The sequence below is a fragment of the Periplaneta americana genome, chromosome 16, assembly GCF_040183065.1.
Source record: "Periplaneta americana isolate PAMFEO1 chromosome 16, P.americana_PAMFEO1_priV1, whole genome shotgun sequence".
In the NCBI taxonomy this organism is placed as follows: Eukaryota; Metazoa; Arthropoda; class Insecta; order Blattodea; family Blattidae; genus Periplaneta; species Periplaneta americana.
Genome location: NC_091132.1, coordinates 173,876,172 through 173,894,782, shown reverse-complemented (window position 1 = coordinate 173,894,782; position 18,611 = coordinate 173,876,172). Strand labels below are relative to the sequence as shown.

At 34.6% G+C, this 18,611-nt stretch overlaps 1 protein-coding gene across 2 annotated transcripts; it reads left to right on the top strand.

Annotated features, from left to right (window-relative positions):
- Positions 1 to 1,046: 1,046 nt before the first annotated feature.
- Positions 1,047 to 17,909, top strand: LOC138691972 (zinc finger protein ZFP2-like). 2 transcript variants are annotated; one of them, XM_069814669.1, is made up of 5 exons: positions 1,047 to 1,180; positions 5,267 to 5,367; positions 7,801 to 7,935; positions 12,239 to 12,321; positions 15,921 to 17,909. In XM_069814669.1, the coding sequence occupies exons 2-5, from the start codon at positions 5,272 to 5,274 to the stop codon at positions 16,789 to 16,791; spliced, it is 1,185 nt and encodes a 394-aa protein (XP_069670770.1). In that variant the 5' UTR covers positions 1,047 to 1,180; positions 5,267 to 5,271; the 3' UTR covers positions 16,792 to 17,909. The 2 variants fall into 2 exon arrangements, with proteins under 2 accessions (XP_069670770.1, XP_069670772.1); XM_069814671.1 differs by lacking the exon at positions 15,921 to 17,909 and adding an exon at positions 12,553 to 13,133.
- Positions 17,910 to 18,611: the final 702 nt, after the last annotated feature.

Genomic DNA, 18,611 nt, shown 5'->3' with positions numbered 1-18,611 from the left:
TGAGCAAAGGCTGACGACAGCTGAAATGAGGTTCATGAGACGAACAGCGGGATGCTCTTTGCTGGAACACCGTAAAAATGTGGACATATTGCAGGAACTAAAAATGGATGCTATAATTAATTTTGTTCAACAATATCGACTTCAGTGGAAAAAACATGTCGAAAGGATGGATCGCACTAGATGGCCTAAACAGATTCTTACTTATGTACCAAGAGGAAAGAGGAAATTGGGAAGACCACGAAAGCGCTGGCATGAGACCGTAACAGATCCTGTAGGGTCTAATACGTGAGGGATATGATGATGATATACCTATTTATCTCTGGATTTCAGCATTTTCAAGAAGCTTTTTTTCCATTATCTGTGTCATGCATTTCTGATGAACGTCTCTTTTTAAATGTTTAGAATTGGCTGTCACAAACCTTACACTCGCCAAAATATTCGTTTTTCCAATGTGCAAACAAAGAATGTTGAGAAAATTAATTTAAATTTAATGTAATTATTTAGGGCTAAAATAAAATGGTTACTAGGTGTGAGAAAATTATACGAGTGATCTTAATTTTCTGAAGGAGGGACTTTTTGCGTCCCGACTCAAATCGAAGCGGGACTCGGGACTTTTGTACGAAAATCGGGACATGTCCCGCCACATAGGGACATCTGGCAACCCTGGTTGAGGGACAGCCCCAGAAAAAACTTCAACCAGATAACTTGCCCCAACCGGGAATCTAACCGGGCCACCTGGTTTCGCGGTCAGACGCGCTAACCGTTACTCCACAGCTGTGGACTCCCCCAATGTCTATAATACCCCAGATCACATATCAAGGATAATACGTATGATTTTTATGCATAATATAATCAAATAAGTACATAAAGTGTTAGCAAATTTATTGTAACTGAGTGCATATCTGTAATGTGTTGATATAGATGGGTTTCAATTTTCATAGCACATGTCTAGATGAATGAAAGGAGTATATTATAATTATTATAATAATAATAATAATAATAATAATAATAATAATAATAATAATAATTATTATTATTATTATTATTATTATTATTATTATTATTATCATCCCATACGAAACTCTTAACCTATAAAAAATTAGCAAACAGTTTCACAGCCTTCTTGATACACGAGGTCCATTAATATTTGACGTTGGCTGTTTCTTCTGCATTATTTTAGGTGGGTTTTGGCTTCAGCATGTTTTGGAGCAATGCATTCTCCTCAACTCAATAATTTTTGTATGGCATTTAACACACTTTATACGGCTAAACTAGCGCTGAGGTAGTTCTCTACGTATTCTGCTTATACATATTATATGAATCTCTTGATAGGTTAGGTTTGGTTAGTTTGGGCTTTTATATGCCTTGCATATACGATCAACTGCATCAACACAAAAAAAAAAAAACTCCGTTATAAATTCAACGATTTTCACTTCCGAACTCACCGAAACTACCACAGCGCTAGTTTCACCCAATATGCAATATTCATAAATTTGTTCCCTTTGTCATTGTAGGCTTATGAACTGAAATATTAAAACTTCCGAAGTCTTGTGTGCAAAATTCACTATTGCAGTCATTCCATGTGAAATCAATACATTGTGGCACCATTTTCAACCGAGTCTCCTTGAATTTCAATGAAATTTGGTAACATGTTACTACATGTAAGAAATAAACGTGTACAGAATAATAGAGCTCTATACGTCAAAGTTTTTGTGTTACTGCTTGGAAAAGAGAAAGTAAGTGAAATTTGCAAGTAACTTTTATTAAGAAATATTGCCATAACCTACGAACAAATGAATGTATAAAATTGGTTTTGGACTTTCCTAAACGCATATAAAACAGTTTTCTTCAATATACAATGTAATATCCTTAAAAGCAATGGGCTCATAAGAAAATGTATAAAAATTTCCACTTGAGAATTTAAAAAAAAGGAACAGTTTCAAAATCTTGGGAAAAATATATTTTAATGTTCTATATTTGTAACTGTATACCATATAAGCAAATACCTTACTATAATAATACCGGACAGCTGTATACTAGCAGCATTGGCGTGAGTGCGAAATATCGCGGACCTGACATCTAGCGGAGGGGGATGGAATTACGTCCACATATACAAATATTAACATAGCGGGATTCGGACTATTGTTTAAAACGTGAGTTACTAATGTGGAATTATATATGAAACACTTAAGAAATGTTGAATAGTATTTAATGTAATATTATTACCTTATATCAGAGCTGCATATTATGAGAAATATAGCATACTTCATATTACTTTCCGTAATTATTAATTGTTACATATTTTTTCTTTGCTTTAGTGAGACGAAATCAGTTCTGACATTAGGAATGAATTTACAATAATGCTTAATATACCCATTGCTGACAACTGCAAAAATAAAAATGGTAGTATTCTGATGCTTGTAATAACTATTAGTAAAGGCATGTGGACAACAATAAAACTTAATTTGCTAAAACCTTAAAATTTTCAATATATTTTAACTTCTTTTCATTTATTAGGCCTAAGTAAAAAAAGCAAATTTTTATTGTTCTATCAACACAGAGACAAAGGCTTTAGACCTAATAACGAATTTTGTTGACTCACGTCTTATGATCCCTCGGAAATCGAAAGTACGATTTGGAGCAATTTGTAATGCTGAAATTGTCACAATTATAAACAGCACATATACACCCTGACATTTTAACACAGCACTAATTCATAAAACTATTAACTAGCCCTGCAATAATATACATTGCAGTTGATTACAGCTTGTTTCGCGAGTATCTCCACACCGGCAGGTAGGTAGCAGCACCAGCGTCGTTCGCACGTAAAACTGCTAGCTGTCCGATATTATTATAGTAAGGTATTTGATATAAGTTTGAAGGTGAAACTCTTAATAATATTTTTGGAGTTATGTTATTATAATACAAGTTTTTTTTTTTTTTAACGACGACACATATTTCTTCTCTATTTTGTCATACCAGTATTCTGCAAGTTGGAAACTGTAAATTGTTCATATACATGCGTGTACAGTATAATTTACTATGTGTAGCCTATATACTATCATGGAATAATTGCAATGACATCTACATTGAACAGACTCGAAGATCATTTCAAACACGTTACAAAGAACATATCACAGCCATAACCAAACCATAAACTCAACGTACGCAGAACACATTACAAACTCCAACCACAATAGCAGCAACATAGACACTGACATTAAAATACTACACATCCAACCAAAAATAAAAAAAAACTTGACACTCTAGAACAATATGAAATTTACAAACACACAAATACACAACCACAGCACATCCTAAACATCCAACTGAATTTCAAAACACACCCGTTTCGATACAATCATGAACACACCCCACCACAACAAGAAATCAGAAGATAGTGCTGAAACTCAATAGTAATCAGAGGATGGCGCAAACAACTTCGAAAGTAGTAAATCAGGTAACATAACACCGAAATTTATAACATTAACACAGTAAGTAATTATTATTTGTTCAATAAATGAACAGTTCATTATGTATTTATGAATAGCTTATTTTATCGTATTATACTCCCCCCCCCCCATTCAAATTGTTCTATCCCCTCGCAAAATATTTTTGGTAATTATAAATAGCATTGCAGTCTCGACTTTTCTGGGTCTTTTAAGCAAATCTGTGATTTCATTTTATTTTTTTTATTGGGTTATTTTACGACGCTGTATCAACATCTAGGTTATTTAGCGTCTGAATGATATGAAGGTGATGATGCCGGTGAAATGAGTCCGGGGTCCAGCACCGAAAGTTACCCAGCATTTGCTCTTACTGGGTTGAGGGAAAACCCCGGAAAAAACCTCAACCAGGTAACTTGCCCCGAACGGGATTCGAACCCGGGCCACCTGGTTTCGCGGCCAGACGCGCTGACCGTTACTCCACAGGTGTGGACTCTGTGATTTTATAGTGGATTTATTTCACAAGTATAAAATTGTACCATGTTTGAGAAATTTAAAGTCATGACCTTCAAATGTAGCTCAAGATCATTACATTGTTATATGAACAGTTTCAAATCTACTTCATAAGCTTGAAAATGACATTTTAATATCTTGTGGTTGAATCATAACCCGAGATATTTATAATTAAATATTAAGAACTAAGAAGAATATCTGTCATTTTTTAAAAATACAAATATTAATTTCAGAAAAGTATTCAACAGAGATCTTTAATACCACACGCCACTTAACAAAATTAAATGAACTCCCAAAAACTTGAAATCTGCGAAGTTTCATGATTATCCAAGGGGGTCGTGACGTGTTCTGATTTGCATGGAATGACTCATTTCCATTATTGGACATGCTCTTTGGCCTGCTGGTGCTGCTTCCGTTCTAAAGCTTCATCTACATGGTTCAATTTTCCATGGGCATACGCATGCTATTTGGGAAAAATAATGAAAGAAGCTATTTAAAACGCGAGTTCAATTAAGATGCATGAAGATTTTGTGTCTACATGGTGCGCCGTTTTGAACTTCATTTTCACCTGCCTAGTCTCGAAGTATTTTAACCATAACTTCAGATTAAACCAGCTGCGCATGCGTCAACAGTTCAGAATTCCCAGTTCATGCTCTTAATCGAGAACCAATCCCACTGGTTCTAAACGAGTTCTAAAGCACGTTGGAACAGGGAACTGGAAGTTGGAATCATTTCGGAATCAGTTCTAGTCTTGTTGGAACGCACATTGATCTACTGTGCATAAACAGGCAGTTCAAAATCGATTCTGAAACTTACTGGAACAAACCTATCGATAGGTTATCTCGTTTAGAATGCTTCACTCTTACCTAGTTGAATACTATTTCTATTTTATAGTGAGTAATTTTACGACGCTGTATCAACATCTCAGGTTATTTAGCGTTTGAATGAAATGAAGGTGATAATGCCGGTGAAATGAATTCTGGGTTCAGCACCTACAGTTACCCAGTATTTGCTCATACTGGGTTGAAGGCAAACCCCCGAAAAAAACCTCAAGCATGTAACTTTCCCCGACCGGGATTCGAACCCGGTCTACCTGGTTTCGCACTCAGACGCGCTAACCATTACTACAAGTTGAAGATGCTATGCGTGTGATTATCACGACAATGATTGAAATAATATAATTCGTAGCCAATTGCATTAGTCAATAAATATGATTTCAATTCAGACTTCATTTACGTTTAAAGAACTTTTCTGTATCACATTCGTTTCCCATTGAAGCTCATAATTTTCTTACTCTGTTCTTTCAGTTGTAATGGATGTCATCAAGACGGAACCCGAGGACGACCCTTTGGCAATACTGTCACGTGACGACGCAGTCAAAGAGGAGGAGATAAATCCTTTGCCAGATGTAAGATCATTTTATACACTTCTTATCTACTAATTTCTGTATTACGGATTACTATACAGGGTTAGTTAAAAGTCCCGCACCACCTAAATAACTTTTGAAGCATACGGTTCAGTGACATGAAACTTGGTATATGAGGATAACCATATGCTGAGAACTCAATAATGGTATTACCGAGTTTTTTCTACTTCCGGTTTAACCGGAAGTAACTCCAACTCTCTTATTTTAAAAAGGATCACCCAATATATATATATTTTTTATTTTTGAATAAAGCTTATTAAAAGCTTTTCAAAAAGTACCCACACTTGATATTTCTGTGCAAATTCAGTGTTGCTAAATAAAAATGGAAGTGGTGCAAGATATTCCTAAAGCCTGGTTAAATCATTCCTTAAATGGTTTTTATGATCGAGTGACACATTGTAAAGCAGCTGAGGCCTACCAATTTGTACACATAATTTAGAAGGTGAGCTAGCTTTGTTTTGTTTTTGTTAAGGAAGGAGTATTTTATTATTTTAATACTCGATACTTTTCTGTTTTCTTGACTTAGTAACACTGAATTTGTACAGAAGTATCGAGTGTGGGTAATTTTTAAAAAGCTCGTAATGAGTACTATTAAAAATTAAATAATATATTGAGTGTTCCCTTTAAAATAAGTGAGTTGGAGTTACTTCCGGTTAAACCGGAAGTACAAAAAACTCGGTAATAACATTGTTGAGTTCTTAGCACATGGTTATCCTCACATACCAAGTTTCATGTCACTGAGCCGTATGCTTCAAAAATTATTTAGATGGTGTGAGACTTTTAACTAACCCTGTATAAGTAGGCCTAAATAAACTTCGAGTGGTAGACGTTTCGTACTGTTCTAGACACAGACGCGGAAATTCTACATATCCAACCGGAAAACCAGAAACTACACAGTAGAACAGTACGAAATAAACAGACACACATGAACACACCCCAACAAATCCTTAATACAAACTGAATTTCAAAACACACACACTATTTGACTCCACAATAATACAAACACACCCCAGTAAAACAACTGAAGAAACTGGAAGACGTAAAGCCTACTAGTTCTGAAGATGGCTGATACAAAGCTGAAACTGGCCAACTAGGTATTTACAAACTTGGTTTACATTTAACAAGTCAAAGTGATCATCACAAATATATTCCTAAATGATATAAACATTACTAAGATCATATTATACATCTATTACTTACTTACTGGCTTTTAAGGAACCCGAAGGTTCATTGCCGCCCTCACATAAGCCCGCCATTGGTCCCTATCCTGAGCAAGATTAATCCAGTCTCTATCATCATATCCCACCTCCCTCAAATCCATTTTAATATTATCTTCCCATCTACGTTTCGGCCTCCCCAAAGATCTTTTTCCCTCCGGCCTCCCAACTAACACTCTATATGCACTTCTGGATTCCCACATACGTGCTACATGCCCTGCCCATCTCAAACGTCTGGATTTAATGTTCCTAATTATGTCAGGTGAAGAATACAATGCGTGCAGTTCTGTGTTGTGTAACTTTCTCCATTCTCCTGTAACTTCATTCCTCTTAGCCCCAAATATTTTCCTAAGAACCTTATTCTCAAACACCCTTAACCTATGTTCCTCTCTCAAAGTTAGAGTCCAAGATTCACAACCAAACAGAACAACCGGTAATATAACTGTTTTATAAATTCTAACTTTCATATTTTTTGACAGCAGACTGAATGATAAAAGCTTCACAACCGAATAATAACAGGCATTTCCCATATTTATTCTGTGTTTAATTTTCTCCCGAGTATCAATTATATTTGTTACTGTTGCTCCCAGGTATTTGAATTTTTCCACTTTTTCAAAAGATAAATTTCCAATTTTTATATTTCCATTTCGTACAATATTCTCGTCACGAGACATAATCATATACTTTGTCTTTTCGGGATTCATTTCCAAATCTATCTCTTTACTTGCTAGAAGTAAAATTCCCGTATATTCCCTAATCGTTTTTACAGCTTCCTTACTATGAAAAATAATATAGTCAAACTTTAGCGGCAAATTCGAATTGTTATTCCACTAACAAATATATAAAATTGACAGTTTGTGACAGAATGACACTCACAGAACTGCACTTCCGGTTTAAAGAAAGAGTGTTTCCGGTCAATATAAATTCAGCCAATTTAATTAATCAAACCTTATAAAGCCAAACTTATGTTTTTTTGAAAACTAGAAAGTTCAAGGTTTCAGAAGACATAAAAAATAAAATAATCAATATTTTTAAGGAAAATAAAAAATTAAGGGTATTTGTCCTGCTAATGAGAAATATGCCCATAGTTGTAATTTCATGACAATATTTCTAGAAATAAATCAACAGAGCTCAGTCTATAACAAATTAACTAATCACTCAAACAAAAAGTAATGAATTATATCTGTACATTCCACAGGAGGGCATCACGGTGGAGGGCACAGACTTTAGCTATGGTTTCATACGAGAAGAGAAAATTGAGGAAACTGCAGTGCCATTCACATTTCTTACCATGAAGACAGAACCAGAGGCAACTAAGCCAGGAGATAATTGGGTAAGGTGGTCAGTTTCTTTCTCCCTGCATTGTATACATTGCTGACCAATCACATATTACACTAATCAGACTTCAGATGTATACAAACAATTATTCTTCCTCTGACACAACGTTGAGTGACTTGTATGGTCTGACCTCAACACTACAATATCACATTAATCAGAAATAAATATTTACATCTATTTATGCTCGACCATGCCGAAATGTAGTAATTATACACCTGGTAGCAGCCCTTTAATGGACCTCATTAAAGTACACCTATTCAATAAAGTTCAGGTGTTCCACCAATCACAAAATACTATTGTAGCAATATGAAAGCGCAAATATCGATTATTCTCGGATATGCAAACGAAAGACAACAATAAATCAATAAATCACCTATATCTGAAATAAAGTCAGTTGTGTTGCTATAATAATTAGCGTTAATTGTAAATAATATTCAAATAAATTTAATCTGTCTTCTCGTTTTTCAATGTCTAATTCAATATCAAGTTTATATCAAGATTAATGTTTATTTTACTCTCTAGATTATATCAAGGTCAATGTCGACATTTGTGTCTCGGAAAAAATCAATACTTTCGCGTCTGCGCACATCTCACAATTTACGAGGTATTGCACAATTATCGCTCCTCAGTCAGATAAGAATAACATGAATACTTATGAATAATTTCAAGTTAGAACTATGGTCGAACATTAAAAGTCGTATGAAACTTGACTATAATGGTAATTAAGACGCTCGTTTGAAAATTATGAAACTCGCTTGCGCTCGTTTCATAAACATACTCGCGTCTTAATTACTACCATTAAAGGCTGGTTGCATAATGTATTATTATAACACTGTAATTTAATGAGTATCCGTTATTTATATTTTAATTTATTTTATGTGGAGGTTACGAACAAAACGGTCATTTTCAAAATACTGCAGTATTTTCTTCAGGAAGTAGAAAAAAACTGTAACGAGCCTTCATTTTACCCCAAAGCGAAGTTACGTCTGTTCTAATGGTGTCAATAATGATATTAGTCATTTTCTGTGTATTTTATAGACAAAAATATTGTGAAAATGTCCGGTTTTGTTCGGAAATATGAGGGAAATGTTCACATTTGTTCCAAAAAAGCTATTTGACATTTATAACAGTAAAACATACACGTCACTTACATCAACTGTATCATGGAGTAACGAATATAACATTACATGGTAATTATGTAGTAAGCATCGGCCAGGTAGTCTTTCAGCAATAGGGGTCCAGAGAACATTGCCTTATATTACCACATATACTTACTTGCTTACTGGCTTTTAAGGAACTCGGAGGTTCATTGCCGCCCTCACATAAGCCCGCCATTGGTCCCTATCCTGAGCAAGATTAATCCAGTCTCTATCATCACATCCCACCTCCCTCAAATCCATTTTAATATATTCCCATCTACGTCTCGGCCTCCCTAAAGGTCTTTTTCCCTCCGGCCTGCCAACTAACTCTCTATATGCATTTCTGGATTCGCCCATACATGCTACATGCCCTACCCATCTCAAACGTCTGGATTTAATGTTCATAATTATGTCAGATGAAGAATACAATGCGTGCAGTTCTGTGTTGTATAACTTTCTCCATTCTCTTGTAACTTCATCCCTCTTAGCCCCAAATATTTTCCTAATCACATTATTCTGAAACACCCTTAACCTATATTCCGCTCTCAAAGTGAGAGTCCAAGTTTCACAACCATACCGAACAACCGGTAATATAACTGTTTTATAAATTGTAACTTTCAGATTTTTTGACAGGAGACCGGATGATAAGAGCTTCTCAACCGAATAATAACAGGCATTTCCCATATTTATTCTGTGTTTAATTTCCTCTCGAGTATCATTTATATTTGTTACTGTTGTCCCAAGATATTTGAACTTCTCCACCTCTTCAAAAGATAAATTTCCAATTTTTATATTTCTATTTCGTACAATATTCTCGTCACGAGACATAATCATATACTTTATCTTTTCGGGATTTACCACATATATATTTCTTTAATTAAATTTTGAAAATTTTCTTATGACTAGCATATTGTGAGTCCCTTTACAGCCTAATGGGAAAATATGTGCCCTGGACCTTCATTGCTTACTATATAATCACCCATACCGTAACACTTTTATAATAATTTCAATTAAGAAAGCATTGCAACACATAGAAAGTTGGAAATGTTCATTTTTGATACAAAAAAAAAAAATAAAAAATAATGAGAATATCTGTATTAGTATGATATAGAATTATCCGGTTTTGATTGAAAATACTGATTTTACCATACTGCTTCTCATGGAAATGACCGAGTTGGAATAAAAACAGGAACATATTCAGAAAGATGTCTCTCTAGACATACCGAAACCGTAAAAAACTAATTTTTTGTTTTGAGTGGAAATGACTGGATTTATTTGCAACCTCCACGTATGATGTTCTGATACAATATTGAGATTTTACTTGCATCATACTGTAATTCTCTGATATATCCCGCAAAACAAAACACGGATATATCACTATTAACAGACATTTAAAATTAGATGTAATAACGTTTGCAGATGATCTTGTTTCACTGGCAACATCTGAAGATGATTTGCAATGGTCAGTACATAATTTAAATTCAATAGCTCAAAAATATTCAATGGAAATATCCGTTAACAAAACAAAAATAATTGTCTTTTGTGGTAAATATCCAATACAAAGCAAAATTTGTTTAAATAACACAATTTTCGAAAGAGTTAATGAGTTTAATTACTTAGGATATAAACTTTCTTTTGTTGAAAATTTGGATTTATCAGAGAAAATTGTAAAATTCAACAAATCAATGGGCATCATTAATAGAGTTTTAAAACCTTCATTAGTAGAAAAATCAACTCGTGCTCGTCTTTATCAAATAATAGCTCGACGAGTCCTATGTTATGGGAGTGAAGCGTGGACTATAGGGACAAAAGATGAAAGCAGACTAACAGCTTGCGAGATGAGATTCATGCACCGAACAGCTGGCTACACTAAATGGGATCGAAAGAAAAATGAAGATATCCTTCAAGAACTTAATGTGTCATCAATACTGGACTATATCTCAAGATATCAGTTAAACTGGAAGGAACACGTCTCAAGAATAGTGTCATCCAGGATCCCTAAGGCAATAATGAAGCATCGTCCAAATGGGAAACGGTCACTTGGTCGGCCTATGAAAAGATGGCAAGAAAATCGCTTTTTCAGGCCGTAACAGTTCTTTTGGGACTAGTACTTGACAGGATGATGATGATGATGATCCCACAAATTTAAAACACTGATCACTTTTTTCTTTATACTATTTAAATTGCTTGATATTTTCATCTAGTTTGAAATATTTAATATATGCAGTAATTTTTTTTAGCTGTTAATTTGCTGTAACACCGATGTCATATTTACTCTGCTATGAAAAACGGACATCAATAATAATAATAATAATAATAATAATAATAATAATAATAATAATAATAATAATAATAATAATAATATTTATTTCATTCCAAAGACTGTACAATGCAGCATAGGATAATGTCATGTTAAGAAAAAACATTTAAATATCAGAAAAAGATTTACAAGTAAGCAATATGTTCATGAGTTACATACAAGGAAATAATCACATTTTATAATATCGTATAGGCAATTCTCCTTAAAAGGTATACAGCTATATAGAGTTAAAATACTCGCCAATATTATATAGTGACAAGTCTATTAATTTATTTTTAATTTCATTCTTAAAAAGCCTCAAGCTTAAATGTCTAATATTGCCAGGTAAAACATTATATAACTTTTTACAAATCTCTACAAAGCTGCTATTAGTAGTAGTGTAGTTACATTGTCCTTTTCTTAAATCATTTTTATGCCTTGTAGAATAGCTATGCACTGAGCTATTTGTAGTGAAATTATTAATATTTGTTCGTACATACATTAAACAACTTAAAATATACAAAGACGGTACAGTTAAAACTTCAAATCTCCGGAATAAAGGTTTACAAAGTGTACGGTTACCAAAATTACGAATTATCCTTACTACTCTCTTTTGTATTTTCAATAACTTTATTATTTTATGATGTTTGCCCCAAACTATTATTCCATGCGTCAGATGGCTATGGATATAAGCATAGTATACGTACATAAAGTATTTTTATACATTCTGATATTATGAAAGTCGTGTTAAGTTGATATTAAAATCCTTTGAGTTAAAATGAAGACCATTGTATGTAATTTTTGCTCAGAGCTCTTGAATCTACCATCATCAGTCTTATCTGTTATATCATTATTTTCAGGACCAGACATTTGACGTGGCTAGAGTAAAACAGGAGAAGGAGCTGGATGTAACAACAGAACAATCTCAAGACACGACGGAGAGGTATGATGATGTACACTTGTTCAAATTATTTTTGGTTTGCTGACTAAAATAAAATGTGATTCAGGGCAATTATTTATTGATTAAGTTATCATAACAGTCTAGAAGAACAGTGTGTTCTCTTCTGCAGTTGTTCACTACACTACAACACTATTTGATGATTAATTTGGAAATGCGAACAAGTGAACGATACTATAACAAAAATTCGAACGCAACGAACGAATTTTTTTCCAGTAAATGAGCATAGCTTACATCAGTGACCGGCATGTTCCGTGCTCTGTGACGTCATACGACGTAGCCGCCCTGCTCTTTGCTCGGCAATCTCAGCATACTGAGTACAGCGTGCAGAGAAGGTTCATCTGAGCAGTGGTGGTGCGGGTCTATGCACTGACAGAGCGCGATCCATTCTTCTGAGGTAGTATGGGAACAGCACAATTACAATACATTTGTACGAAAACAAAACTGTACAACCGTGATAAATCAATGTAACAAAATATCTTGGTTTGTAATCAAATTTAATGTACTTACAATAATATGAAACTCATAATACAGCCACTTGCAGAAGCGTTTGCATGTATAAATGAAATTCCGAAACTGCTATAATCATACAAACATATAAATAAATACTTTAAGCAGTACTGCAACACTTTATCTACTCGGAAACTTGAAAACAGTGTTTTTAACACACATTTTTCTACAAAATATAGAGATTAAACTATATAGGCCCTATCTTGGTGAGTAGTATGCAAAGTATATTTCAACTTTTGAAACACACCATCACTTCGTGTCACTACCGTGCCCAAGCTAAACGCTTTGTCGAGATTTTTTTCCTCTTTTCTCGCGTATTAATTTTGCAATATTTGGAGTCATAGCGTGGCTAACACACAAGCGAAGAATATGTTTCAAGTTCAGATCAGACAGGTGGTTTCTATGTTGTGGTTTGCAGATCTTCATACAGAAAAGAACTGTTCGCATACATACGTAGATCCGAATATGCTCAACATCCTAGCAGCATATCTATGCAATCAAGGGAATCTTGCCTGGGGAAATCTTCTATAAAATGTAGATAGATCCTTTTGTTTTCAACAGTCCCGTTCTACTGCTGCACTGACGCCACTGCGCTGGTGTGTGCTAACATTAATACGACTCAACTGCTCGCTCTCCCAAGCTCTTGCGATCTGACTGGCTCTTACGTCACAACTGCAGCATCTGCCGGCCACTGGCTTACATCGTATCAGACTCTTTGGACGAATCGCACACAACGGATATTTTAAGTGGAGTTCGTTCACTGTAACTGCTCTACCTCATCGGACTCCTATCAGTTGTTTGGTTTACACATGATGTACGGTAATCGAAAACAGGGAAACAGGGTTAGGCACATTAATTCTGTGTTATAGATAAGAAGAAATTGTAACTGTTTAATGCTTATTAATTGAAGGGGAAGAAACGAAGGAGATGTTGGTTACATACTACTGTATATGTGTGGGAATGATAATGGAAATTTCAAGTTATCTTAACCGATGGCTCTTGATTGTTTTAGATATCAATGCCAGTAAATCCGTACTATTATTTTTCTCGCGGTATATGGCATTCAGATCTTTCTAACCTATGTGATGATATTTTTTCCCCCCTTTCTTAACTGTAAATGAGCACAAACGCTAGTTAGGTGTAAATTTTTCTCACATTTTGTATATTCGATTCCCTAACCGTTTCAAATGTATATCATTTTACCTTTTAGGTATGTTTCCAAATTATATGTAATACGCTTTGTCAAATCTGGCAACCTTTTCATAAGGGAAGCTAAATTTATATTATATAAGAAAGGACTTGTTTATTGTAATGGGGATGCCACAAATTCCATAATTCTTCGTAGTTTTCTACACGTGAAATAAGCTTTCCGTCTGTTATTTTGGCGCGAAATTGAACATGGCATAACGTAATATTAACAGTTGAACAATTACAGTTGATTTATTAAAGAAGGCCATGATAGCACACATTCGAAAAGTTACTCTTCTGAGAATCGTGGACGGGTTTACCGATAGCCAATGCGTGACATATGATGTAGTGAACGCGTTTACATAACAATTACAGCAAAGATTGTTCTACGTTCCGTGATTCGTGTGTTACGACGCAGTGAACTCTCACCACAATCCACTATATACAGTCACGAAGCTTGGGATGATTATTTGCAATTCTCCCGATAGTTGCTAGCCGCTTGGAGCGCTGTGAGTACTAGGAACAATAGACTGTGCCACAGCCATCTGAATATAATACAGGCCGTAAGGCAGACCATGTGACTCGCTTAACCCGATCAAGAAGGGCGGCGTTTCAACCATATAAATTAGTTGGAATGCATAAATAGTAACATATGTTTCTCTAAAATGTAGTGTAATTCCATTAATAAAATTTAAAACAATGATTATGAGACATAATTCATTTGCGAGTTAAGGTCTAATATTATTTATGGTGTGAAAATTACGTTGTTCGTATGTGTAATACCTGCCGTTATTTCGATTAAATATTGCGAAATTCTTGTACATTCATTTATGCACGATTCAATAATTTTCAATTGCACCGCACGGATATTTAGATAGGCTGAAATTATAGGTTGTGTTTACTGTACCAGATGCCCCTTTCTGTCTAAATTTAGTGATGTCCAATGCCTTGCCATTCATATGAAAATTATAGGTTATGTTTACTATATTTAACTTATATTCCTAAATTCGCAATCTTACATTATAATTAAGCATAATGTCATGTATGATATCCCGGACATTCAATTTGTCTGTATTTTAATACTACAATTGAGTATTTATCTACTTCTTAAGAGACGAAGTAACACAATTGTACGTACACTAATTTCATAGGAGTAGTATGGTAAATGTTTTGTCTAAAATTAAGGAAGGTAGATGTGCTAAATTGAAATCACAATATAAATTCCTTTTTATTAAACCTCAAAATAGCTTCCATTCTAAACTTAAAATGTTGACGCGAAAGATTATGTTAACATGTAAAATTCTCTTCACATTTAAATAACAGAGTTTTGTAATTATGTCTGCAACATATTATGCAACAAGAAGTAAACGGAACTTATGGACACATTACACTAAAAAAAAAGCTTAGCAATGATACGCAATAAAGTTATAATATAATATTTCACTGAGCTCCATACACTGAAATAGAAAACCCGAACAAGTGAGTTTATAGAATATAATACATATTTTATGAAAACAATATATAAACCTTATGTATTTCATATTTCAATAGCGGAAGGAAGGTATTAATTTTTTTCAAAAGAACAAGATATCGAAAGTACAATACATTTTATCGTCTGCTAGGGAAAGAGTCTGTGATGAGGCGATAGTAGCGATCCTGGTGGTTAGGAACTATCTGTGGATGCATATTTATTAAGGATTGAGCTTCGTGACTGTATATACTAGACTGTGCTCTCACTTTAATATTCCTAAATGCATATTCTATATAAAATCTTCACATATTTTTCATAGTACAGTATTGTACGACAGTGCCCTTCTTTATTGCCGATGTTGATAGCCTTTATTATAATGATCGTAACTTTCACTAATCCGTATTTTTTATTACAGCACACTGATCTCTGACTCCATTGGAACACAACTGCCGAACTCCACAAGTGCTGACAATTGTCTCTCTTCAGTGAATTCCGTCACACGAAGGACACCTGAATCTGAAATCTACGAAGGATTTGAATGCCCTACCTGTGGCAAATATTTTGTACGATCAGAACATCTACTAGCGCATATAGGTACGCACACAGATAATAAACCATTCAAATGCAATGCGTGTGGGAAGATTTTCCTAAATCCTGTGAAACTCGCAATGCACTACCATATGCATTCTGATGACCAACGATTCAAGTGCAATATTTGCGGGAAATTATTCGTAAATTCATTTAATTTGAGAATGCATGGACGTACGCATTCTGGTGAGAAGCCATTTAAATGCAACGTGTGTGGAAAACGTTTTACACTCTCTGGTCATCTAAAAAATCATTTACGTACGCACACTGGTGAGAAACCGTATAAATGTGAATTGTGTGGGAAATGTTTCGCACAATCGTGTCAGCTAACAGTGCACGCACGTACGCATACTGGTGAGAAGCCATTCAAATGTGATAATTGTGGCAAATGTTTCGCACGTTTGGATTACCTCTCAGATCACTCACGTACGCATTCTGACGAAAAGCCATTCAAATGCGAAATGTGTGGGAAATGTTTTGCACAGTTACGTCATCTGACACAGCATTTACGTACACATTCTGGGGAGAAACCATTCAAATGCGATATTTGTGGGCGAGGTTTTGTATTGTCAGGTCATCTCACGCAGCATTTACGTACGCATTCAGGCGAGAAGCCATTCAAATGCGATATTTGTGGGAAATGTTTTGCACGGTCGGCAAGTCTCAAACCGCATGCGCGTTTGCATTCTGGCGAGTAGCGAATTAAAAACGATATTTGTGGAAAAAGATTTGGAAAAAATCGAGAACTCAGAGTGCATATTGAAACGCATTCTGGTGAGAGGCTACTGAAATGTATTGTCTGAGGGAAAACTTTCTGAACTCTAGCACATTTGCACACTTTCTAGAAGGTATAACAGTCGATGCTCATAGGACTTTCTTTTTTTTTTTTACTAATTTAAGTTTAGCTGTACAAGATTTGGACATTATGAGAATGCCTTCTCTTGGTAAAGTTCCTGAGAATAACGTATTAAATATTACTCACTGCGAAAAGCACTTAAAAAATTTTGTTTGATCATTCACACCCTCGTTAATTTTTTCTTCTATCAGGTATATGCATTGAACGCCTTTATGTCATATCGAAGTCACAATCATCGTTGCTTTTAGTTTCACTCGTCTTTAAATTTTCCTTGTAGGTTATTACTAGTTGCATTAAATATATATATATATATATATATATATATATATATATATATATATATATATATTCTTCTCACGAAGTTGAAAGTCTCTGTTCTAAAAAAACTTTTATAATTTGAACAAACGCGGGTAAAACTTCAGATATTCTGATTAATTATATTCTGAAATGGACTGAGAAGTATAATTTTAAAACAAATTAATAAGCCACTCTTCTCATAATAGTACACACTTCATGGGGATAGATAACAGATGAAAGACAATGTGTTTAGAAAACCATACCATTTCTTAGTCTGTAATATGTACTATTTATTCTGTTCATTTGATGGATGACTACAAATGTGTAGCTACTGACACAATTTGCATTGAAAGAGAAACATATATAGTTGCACACCTAGACATTTAAACGTAAATATTTCGGTATGTTACGCAATAATTTTTATCCAGTAGTGTGTTAAATTAGAAACAAAATAGGTTCCGACTACTGTACAGTGATAATGTGTGTCTGTACGGAAATAATATAATTTCATGAATTCCGAAGTTACCAACTTCTTTTTGTGCACAAAGATAAGTAATTGCTCCTTTTTATAATTTAAAGATGTAGAATACAAGGAAATATGAAATGTTGTAAATACAAAATTAAGAAAAGATTAATAAAGATGTCCACAGCATTCAAACTGTACGAAGTATATATTTTCTTAGAAACCCAATGCACAGGAAGATTATGGCTGTTAACAGTAAGTAGGAATAAATAATAATCGAACATTTGGTACAATCTATATCGTCCAATAGTAATAACGATCCTTTGACATTTGAAGAATCCACTGCAAGAATGACGGATGTCATTTGGAATACATTTTGCAGGAGAAGCAATTGAAAGTTTGAAATGCTTAGCGCTCAAAGCTTAACTGTGATTTTCCGATCATTACTGGACAATGACTATCAGTGTTAATGCCATATAACTCTCTATGTACATTCTATATGTCTTAAGCTATGCATTGACAGTCTTGGTTCATTTTCGACAAGAAAGTGACATCCATCATTCTTTCAGTGGACTCTTCATTTGGTACAGACAGGAAACTCCAGTGACATTTTGTACAATCCATTTGGTCCAATGTTTAGAAAGTTGCAGGATATCTGCTACAAAGGATATATTTGATACAATCCGCATGATTCAATATTGAGTAAGGTCCAGGGTATTTGCTTTAATATTCTCTCTCTCTCTCTCTCTTCTCTCTCTCTCTCGTACGGAGGAGGGACCCCGAAGGCTTGCACTGTAGCCTCAGGATTATTGTGCTTACCACTCCTATTCTGTGAATGATTGGGTAGCTGAACAGCCGCGCTCTTATACAAGTACAGCACGTCGCACCGTGAACTTAATCCG